Source organism: Saccoglossus kowalevskii, chromosome 15 (assembly GCF_978046115.1).
Source record: "Saccoglossus kowalevskii chromosome 15, keSacKowa6.1, whole genome shotgun sequence".
Classification (NCBI taxonomy): domain Eukaryota; kingdom Metazoa; phylum Hemichordata; class Enteropneusta; family Harrimaniidae; genus Saccoglossus; species Saccoglossus kowalevskii.
The window spans coordinates 23,619,759-23,629,977 of NC_140655.1; the positions used below are offsets into that span (position 1 = coordinate 23,619,759).

At 32.8% G+C, this 10,219-nt stretch overlaps 1 protein-coding gene across 1 annotated transcript; it reads left to right on the plus strand.

The window, feature by feature from the left end:
• Positions 1-297: 297 nt before the first annotated feature.
• LOC102805852 (proprotein convertase subtilisin/kexin type 9-like) lies at positions 298-5,062 on the plus strand. Its single transcript, XM_006819889.2, has 7 exons — positions 298-366; positions 644-659; positions 1,246-1,452; positions 3,311-3,454; positions 3,889-3,981; positions 4,462-4,638; positions 4,880-5,062. The coding sequence occupies exons 1-7, from the start codon at positions 313-315 to the stop codon at positions 4,960-4,962; spliced, it is 774 nt and encodes a 257-aa protein (XP_006819952.1). The 5' UTR covers positions 298-312; the 3' UTR covers positions 4,963-5,062.
• Positions 5,063-10,219: the final 5,157 nt, after the last annotated feature.

Sequence of the window (10,219 nt, forward strand, 5' to 3'; positions counted from 1 at the left end):
GTTAAACTAGGTAGTCAGGTCATTAGTTGTGTTACATGGTATGGAGACATCGAACAATGTTACCATGGTTTCATCAGCCATGAAAATTAATCAATGTAACTCACAATAGTATTCTGAGCATCTGATTTATAGTATTATGTGATAGCGTGCGTATTTATTTAGTAATTGGTTAAAATTAAGGGTACCAAGCGTGATAATACTAAATTCATTATATTAAATAAAGCTATTTTGGTCAAAACATTTGGTCATGTTTAACAACAATATATACAGCAGCACGACCGAGTGAGAGTATTTGCTCCTGCGTCAGACACCATGAATACTCTCTACTTCGTTATCTGTGCGGTGCTAGTTGCTAATCTCAGCACGGTAAGTTATCACATTGAGAAGAAAAAAAACTATCACGAGCGTAATTTTCATTTGAGTTGATTTCATTTCCAGTCATTCTTTAATTTAATAGTTGTTTTGGTGGTAGAAATATTAGTCAACTAACACATTACAGTCAGTCTGTTGACAATATGTGCAATGCGGAGCGTAACTAATTTAACCAAACTATAATGAACGCATTATACTCCGTAACTGATGCAAATGAGATCTGAATTCAATATACCGTATTCACCATGTTTGTATTTCTTTTTTCAAATAGTTTTCTACCGCACAAGGTAAGTACATTTTAGTACTAGGTTGCCATCTTAAGCGTTGCATATTGTTTCTTTGCAATCATAAGAAATCATAGTGAGTTGATATTTCTCCGTGTGATTTATCAAAGCCAATTTATCTGCTTTACTATAAGCAGCTGCAGGTGTCACCGTTTCTGACTCCTACCTAGAAAATCTAACGCAATTTGGCGGCATATTCTATTTGCTCCCAGATAGAAGTAAAACATTGTAATTCACTAATTTGTTAATGTTGGCTTCTGGTTAATTCGTCAAACACATAACTATAACAATAATGAATTCCAACAATTATGCGATGATTATGCGATGTAATTGTGTGCAGCATGGAATTAAGTATATCAGACAGAACCTACAAATGAGAAGGACATAGCTACATACGATGTTTGAAAATAAATAATAGTAAAAATCATTTTTAGTGATGTACAACCTAGGACGTATTACACGATTACATTGTTACATTGTTAATACATTTCAGTCAGCAAATCAGTCAATACATAATTGAACGACATGTACAATCATGCAAAAATAATTGTCTGTGAAACAAGTTAGATATTTATTTGTGTCATTATAGTATGTGATAGAGTGTGTGTTACAAGAACTGGATTAAAGTCTGGTACGGATAAGGATTCTATATCCGAAGCTACGTGTGAGGTAGGCAAATTTCTAACAGGATGCTCTAGCTACTCAGAAGACAGTAGTGAGCGAGCTGGCGAACAAATTAAACGAGCTAGCAATGGTAGAGTGGGCTGTATTGCCACAAATGGCGAAAATGGATCAGGTATGCACAAGAATGCTGTTGTATGGTTTGTTTTATACATAAATGCAAAGTGCTTAAGGTAGAGATGCAGGTTGGGAGACTACATTTTTAATTGGCTATAGTTACTGTAATTACACGAGTAAAATATAATTTGTACCCATCAAGTTATATATAATTTGCAAGAGTTTTATTTAAACTTTCGAGTTTTATGGTTTACAATAACGTACTATGATACCATATTAAGTGGTGTGAATTTTGGGTTAAAATCATGCATTTTAGGTGAAAATGCCCTTTTGAATGCATACCCTGATTTTGATTTAAAAACACTTATTTAAAACTTCTGGTTACTAAGAACATAATGATGCTCTTCGAAAGATTCAAATGTTATGAATAACAGAGCCTCTAATTGGCAGCTCTACTGTTTCTGTTCCAGTAAAGACAGTGAAACCATACAAAGCCATTTACTTAGAATAAACCTGAATAATCACCCCTGAAAATTTCATTGAAAACAAATGAACCGTCTAAAAGTTAATTAGTTCTAAAGTTGAAATTTTGAGTAAAAAATGAAACGGAGATAATCGCCATTTTGTAAAAAAAATTGATAGAACGAATCATTGGCTTTATATGTGTAAAAGAAACTCATTGAAATACGCCTTACACCGGGTACTTTTTTTATTTTTAATTAACCGAGCATTTTACGTATGTGTATTTTGACACTGAAAAGTTAGTTATCGATTACAGCAACAGCAGTTGTGTTTGTCAATTGCATCACAATTCTATCAGTACGGTGATCGCCCTATCGGGGCTTCCTCCTACATGAAAATAAATGAAAAATCAATTATTTATAGGTGAAAAAGTTCACTTATCATTTACAAATGTATGTTGTGTTTCATTACGCTTGCATGCTGGAAGCGTCTACGTTTTGTATGTTTTTTTTTGTAGTTTGCTAGTTGATCGCGCTTGAGGTAAGTAAACAGAGAGCCAGGACAGGAAGTCGCACACCGCTGCTCCGTAACTGAGGCCAGCAATCATTTGCATATAACATAAACAATGACTTGTCAATCAAAGAGCAACGCAAACAAACTTTCGGGATTTTTAATCACATAAGCCTGCATCGGTTCCCTATATTTTAAAATTTTTGAGTATGTTCCAACATTGACAATGCTCCGAAAATTTAACACTATCTAGCCAAGACTGTCTGGGTAAGAAAAAGCAAACAAAAACTGCATCTCTACCTTAAATTCCCTTTATTGAGTTAATATAAATAAATGTTCTGTATTATAATACAATATAATAATGTTGAATATTATTTTGCACTTTCTAAAATTATTTCTTTGATAAGTTCAGAATTAGTGTCAATTATCACTGCTATATTTGCCTACTGCTTTATTCTAGATTCAAAAACTAAAACTGTTAACTATTCAATATACACTACAGATGACATGTTGCGGTGAATTCATGCTTCACTTTTATTTATTTTAATCACCTACTTTGATGTTCTATTTTTTCATTGCTCTGACCACGTTTTGATAGCTTAATTTATTATTCTATATGTGTACTATTTTTATTTACACCATGGTTACTGTACTTATCTATTCGATGAAACTGTTCGGAATAAATTGTATAGTTATCTTCCTTGCTTTCATTAACATGGTTTTAATGTTGTTTTTGTTTTTTACGTAATTTTGGAAAGTATGTACTTTAGTCCACTCAATATAAAATAATGACTTGCATACCAAAGGTTGTTTTTTTCATTCAAAATTTTCATGTCAAAGTGTCAGAATATACTTTGTTTTCCTGTAACATTATAGAGATTATATGTAATAAATGTATATTTTGTTTGCGGTATATGTTAAATATTACGATATTTGTATTCAAGGTACACGTGCCTATGCTCGTTGCTGCAAATGGCCTCATATGAGATGTAATTATGTCAACGGCAACAAATCCTCAACCCCTGACGATGACGGGAGTATGGCATTTTGTCCAGACAAAATAAATTGTTTTGATGCCTTTGTTACAGGTTTGTGCATTATTTTGTGTTTTAAGAAGTTATCAAATAAATCAATTCGTATTAAAGGCAAATGCTGTATAAGTACAGCGACTAGTAATCTTTACATGATGAAAATACAACTACAATTATTATAATTAATGCATTTTATTAATGTTTATTTTAATATTGGGCGATAAACACACTATTATTGTGTTAAATGCGAGTATTCTAATCAAATGACTGGTTGATTTTGAACATTACATAATTTTTTGTAAAATTTGTAATAAACGAATAGATTTTTAAATAAGATAAATGAGTAAAATTTAACAGATTAAATAAAACGCACAAAAAAATGAAATCCCTCAGTACTGAAATCGATTAATCATTTCATTTCCGATCATTGTGTTCTTCATTATTTTATTGTTGGCCACACAGTTAATACAGTGTTCTCTTATTCCAAATAGGTTGTTCACTCAGGTCCCCGTGGAAAGGTCTAACCGGAGCAAAGCCTATGATGCCTAACTACTGTCTTGGTTATAATGAAAATGTGGATAGAGGTAAAGTTGTTCTGGTTTATTTAAAAGAAAACGTGTTTGCAGGAGTCAAATATACTTTCTGGGGGCTCTTTTAGTTTTATATTTCATTTCCACGTAATTGATGTCGATATCATGTGATTCATTCAAAAATAGCACATTTTGTGTTTGATAATATTTATTGTGCAGACCATTTTCAAAACCTTTCCTTTTTCTTTTTCATATTGATATTGATAATAGCAAGGATATTTGTTTCCATATATGAGCGACGGTTTGAGTCACGTATGCAAGACATTTATTATTGTCATTACCCTGCCGTGCATTCGGTAAAACTTGAGTCCAACGTTGCTCAAATCAAAACCTGTTTGTTTGGACGTTCATCGTATTGTAAAATTCCCAACATTTTGTTATTGGCAGACGACTAACGTCCATTAGAATGAGTATGTGTCGTGCAATATAGTCTTTGTAATACATATGCATACATCATACGTGTTTTGTTTGTAGGTCTCTGGGTTAGTTCTGCGTGTTGTTCCGCTTCCAACTTCAACTGTAATACGAAATCTGTTCAGACTGGAACGGTTGAGGGTGATAAAGCAGTAGTAGGATGTGACGATGGTTGGATACTAACCGGTTGTTCTGTGCGAAACCCAAACCATCCTACACGTGGAGCCTACATTGATGGTGCGTCGCACGTGATTTCATTATTTTATTATGTGGGTGGGTTTTTGTGGTGATGATGGGATCGTCTTTCATTTCATCAACTGTATATTATGTAATCATTTAACTATCAGATTTAATTGATGATTGTCACCAAATTATACTGCCTACATGTAGCATAATAACAATACAGTTCATATTTAATGTATGTATGTTTTTGTTTGTTGGTTGACTGATTGATTTGTTTGTTTTGTTTTTGTTTCAGAGGATGACAACTGTGTGGCCGTTAATGGAGCAGACGGCAAAGCAATATGGGCCATTGCTGTATGTTGTAAAGACACGTATTAGAAGCATATTACAACGATGAAATATTAAATGTATTTGGTTTGTTGATGTAACGGGTTTACAATGGTGGTGGGAACTCAATATATAATGTTATCAACTTGCATAGTTTCAATTGTTTTATTTAATTTATGTATTGAATGCCTGTGCATGAGACAGATTAGAGCATATCATATTGAGGCAATCTGGTATATATTAAGTACGCAAATGAAAAAAGGTAAATAATAAATAAATAAATAAATAAATAAATAAATAAATAAATAAATAAATAAATAAATAAATAAATAAATAAATAAATAAATAAATAAATAAATAAATAAATATCAGGTGATAAGACTAGAATCTTAAAACAATGACGGCGTTTATTCAATACTAATTTAATACACAATAATTTACACAAGGCAACATAGAGCAATGAATCAACGATGTAAATAATGGTGATGACTGTCTTTAAATAGCACAACGTGTGAAGTACAAAATGCGATATGAAATTCAGCCTTGATTTTCTGTTTCAATTCAATTGCGATTTGCAGTGTACACCCAAACCATATAAATTCTACACATCTTTCCACAATTCCAACGTACCATGGGTTGCAACAGTTTGTTAAATAGTTATTGCAATTAATTAAGAAAAATGCAATACACAATCCAAAAACACCTTATGTGTCAGTCGTTCTGCAGAAAAAAGGCATTGAGTGCAATTTGTGGTTAAAATTAGTTATTATTGATTCAGGTCAACAATGTGAAATTTTTCATGTAGCTGTTACAGATTCAAGCTATTAAATGTTACTGCCCTACATTGCCCATGTACATGATTAATAATGCAGATGAAACACCGTGACGTGACAGTGAGGACATGTAATATTTACCAGTTAGAGTACACTTTTACCGTTTTGATATTTTATTGCACTGTTCTGCTTATTTGTTCTAAAATGCTATCGTCTTGTGACGTGTTCTGTCACACCTGCCATATTCTAGAACACCTTCATTACAATCGGGTTGGACCATTTTCACATGTATTTGTTAAAATTATTGTGTTTAAGGCTTTAATTTTTTTATATAGAATATCAGTCCTGGAACACAAGAAAAATGCCCTTCAATGCAGCACTGAATATATTAACAGTGGCACTTTGGTACACTATATACATAATAAACAAACAATATAGGCGCCTAAATCAAATTCCAAAATTATTTATTAAACATGAAATTTACCAATACATCCACATATGTAACGGCTCACACACCGACGTTCTTGAAATACTGTTAATGTCTTACATTTCGTCGGACACGACGTGATACCATTTGACCATACAAAAGCAAATATAGATCAGAAATCAATTTGCATATTCAAACCCATGAACAATGAAACCACAATTGTTTGCACAAAACGCTTCAGATCAATACCCACACCCACATTACTGTCCCATCGAAAATATCACACTGAACATCAACTTGAAAAGGCTTTTAAAAACAATTCACAGGATTATTTTATTGCTGCATAAAAATACGCCAGACAGCTGTCAATAGACTTCATTTGAATACATCTAGATCAGGCCAATCAGTAACCATGACTTTTGTAATAGCGTCCTCTGAAAAGAAGTAGAAATGAAGAAACTTATCTCACCTATCGAGGGCCTCAATCGCAAGACCATATTTATAAGAAAAAGTGTTGATATAAATTGGTTGATATGGCCATTTTAACATTGTCCAGAAGAGATGGCTTAACGGGGAAACCAGGAAAACAACATAATGCTTCCGGATGCAAGTGCTCCACAAAATTTACTTTACAGATTTGTTATATCATTTTTCATTCTCTAGATACATTTCATGTAGTACTTTTACTTCCATGTTCAGCTTCCCACAGTCAGCGATTTTAATCAATGAACAATCATTTGAGTTTTGAAATCTCGCCTTATTAATTTAATTCTGATCTTAACACTTAACATTAAAAGCACTGGATTTACAGTAGTTTCCAAAAAATGTGATACACATATTTCGATCCTAAAAAAATATGTACAAACTAATTAAATTCTATTTGGTGTCATACAACTCACAAAGCCGTTTTACTCGTTCGAGAGAAACTCATTCTGTGATAGGAGAGGAGCATCTTAAACAGTGATTGAATAGACGCATGTGTTTTGTATCACTGAAAGAAAGATATGTATTTTTTATCTAATTGCATTCTAGATGTATATTTAAAATCTTGTCTAAAAGATTTTTTTACAAATACATCAATATCACCCACTTCTTGAGCATCCTATACTTCTGTCATGTTACATAAAAATAACAGACGTTGAGCTGGTATAGATAAACTCTCTCGCATTCCTTGAAGAAAATAGTTTTTTGAAACTCTGTCATGTACCAAACAGAACGCACTTTGTTTGCAATCTGACATTGTGGTGTTTTCAAAGGTACAACACAAAAAACGGCTTTATGTATGTAACTATAAAACATTAATTGTATTATGCATAGCAGCACAAAACACTCTATGTATGCTGATATTCTATATACTGTCTGGTCATTCGGACGATCCTTAATTAGTTCAGTGAATGAATGAGCTCATTCAATATCAACCATCTGATGTCAAATTTAGGTCTCAAGTTTGCAAAGTTATGGCTTTAAGCGTGGTGCCCTGTATTATTGACCTTTGACTAATTTAATCAGGCCCCAGAGAACATATTAGTGTACTATAGCCAGATATGAAGCATGTGTGTCAAGTTTAAAGGCAATAGCCATTTATTCATTGTAGTTTCATTGCAGAAATACACATACGTTTCTTTGAACTTTAGCTAAAAATCTTGTATTTATTATGCAAAAAAAATATTTGAAACTTATTGATTATGTGGGAGCTAATTGCTTCAATTCGGCTTAATCAAGTAATATGCCCGTCTGTCTGCCTGTATATCTCTGTGATAACGCATGCACATGAAGTTCATGAGTGTTTATTTGCATATAACTTTAGCACGTAACAAAGATTACAATAAGGGAAAGAGTGGTATAAACAAAGATCAGTGATTACTTGAAATCGATACCAGGAAGGGGGTAAAAGAAAAGTTATATAACATTTTATTATTTAATAATTTATTAAAATACATAAGTTTGTCCAACTCCCTGTGGTAACACATAATAATTGTTTCTAAAATGTTATTTTCTTGTGACGTTGTATACTATCTCGCCAATCATTTCGTGGAAAATCGGCAATGTGATGTGGCCAATTTAACAAGAGGTACGTAAAGCCTGAAGGGGGGAACCAGGAAAACAACACGAGGCATTCGAATAAAAGAACAAATTCTACAAATCCAATGATGAAATAGACGGGTCAAATCTCATCTCATCGATTGTGATCTGATTGTTATTACCAAATATAATACAAAAACGAAGATCAATGGAGATACAGTAGGTTCGTATAACATAATAAAAGAATAAAAAAACGACTAGACGCTGAATAAGATGACTTGTTTAATCACAAAACATATATAAATTTGGTATTTGTGGGTGGAGTGAAGACAAAAATATGGTATATATATGGTTCTAAAAACGTACATCTAATAAAAAGTGTGTATTTCTATTTGGTGTTTGTCACATAACCAACAAGGTCGTTTTACTCGTTCCGAAGAACTTGTTCTGTTTTAACAGTGAGAGAGAGGAGCATCTTTAACGCACCACTGCTTGCATACGTATGTATTTTCACTACAAATAAATATCTAGCTAAATTATTTTCTTGTACTCTCAATAGTATCGATTTTGCTTCTGCTACATATATATGATTGCATACCACATGTAGATATTCTTTTTTCAATATTGCCAGAAATTTCGTTTTTTTATTTTTTAACAAATACATCAATATTATCCACTTCTTGAACATAATACTTCTGTCATGCTACACAGAAATAGCAGAATTTGGTTGTTCTAGACCTTTGTGCAATGTATCATTGTTGCTGATTTGTCTTGCATTATTATATATATTTATATCATTTATAAATGCATTTAGCAATCCTCAATGTTACATTTTACTGGGGGACAACTGAACAAGAATAATAAATCCTTCTTTGTTGGAAGAAATATGAGCTTTTCCTCAAGCAGGCGTGTATGTCTCTCTGTGAGCTAATGTTCATAGCTATTGTGAATAAGATTGAAGAACGGAGGTACTAGCTTAGTTTGACTGTTTAATAGGTAAAATGACACACATCACACGACCAGAAGTTCTAGATTTATCTGCTGTTTATGGTGTCTTGGCTGTGGTCCACATGGTTCAATGTGATGGCAAGAATCTATATGAGTTTAACTAAAATTCACATCACGTCTTGTGGTTTGTGATAAAAGCACAGAAAGCTCTCTCATTTGTCATTCCAGTGTTCATCTGAATGGTGATGAAAAACGTACATGTTTGCTCTCGAGGTAGAACACGCGATCTATAATATTGAAGGAAGCTGCTTTTCAGGGTGAAAAAACAGACTTTGTTTTTCTCACTATACTATTTACATATTTCGTTACGTAATTTAGTGGAGCTATTCATAAAAATGGTTTCATAAATTCATAAAATTGCATGAATTCTGCGCCCCAATTCTAAGTAAATGAGAAACATTGACATGTTTATGTTGAATACCAATGAGTAGATTTATTAAACACAACTAAAAATGTACCAAAAATATTGCGCACGCCTGCGAATATTGATTATGTTCATTTTTGAAACCATCAATGCATATATGAATGATAAATATATTTGTAACATGTTCGCTGATTGTCGGATGATTCATGTCCGTGACATGGACATCTGCTACGCATGTGCACTGCAAATTTAAAGTTGGATGGATTGAAGAGTTAAATGTGTAAACACGACTTTAAAACAAAACTGCACCTGATCCATAAAAACAACTTGAATTATTAAGATTACGAAAATATCTTCACGAAATAAATTATTAACCCTCCAAACAATTACATCAAACTGCATACGAGATTAGTTGTATTATATAGCATGGAGACACCGGGCAATGTTACCATGGTTTCATCTGCCATGGGTAAATGAGATTGTGGTTAAACAATGTATGGAAATAAATCAATGTAACTGTATGTCTGATATTAATGTCATTGCGTGTGTGTTTATCAGTTGGTTAAATTTGGGGGTACCAAGCGTAGTAATACCAAATCCATTATAATGAAAAACGTTAATAACATCAGGGCTATTTTTGTCAATACATTTGGGTCTTTTTAACAACAGTATATACAGCCACGCGACTGAATGAGAGTATTTGCTTCTGAATCA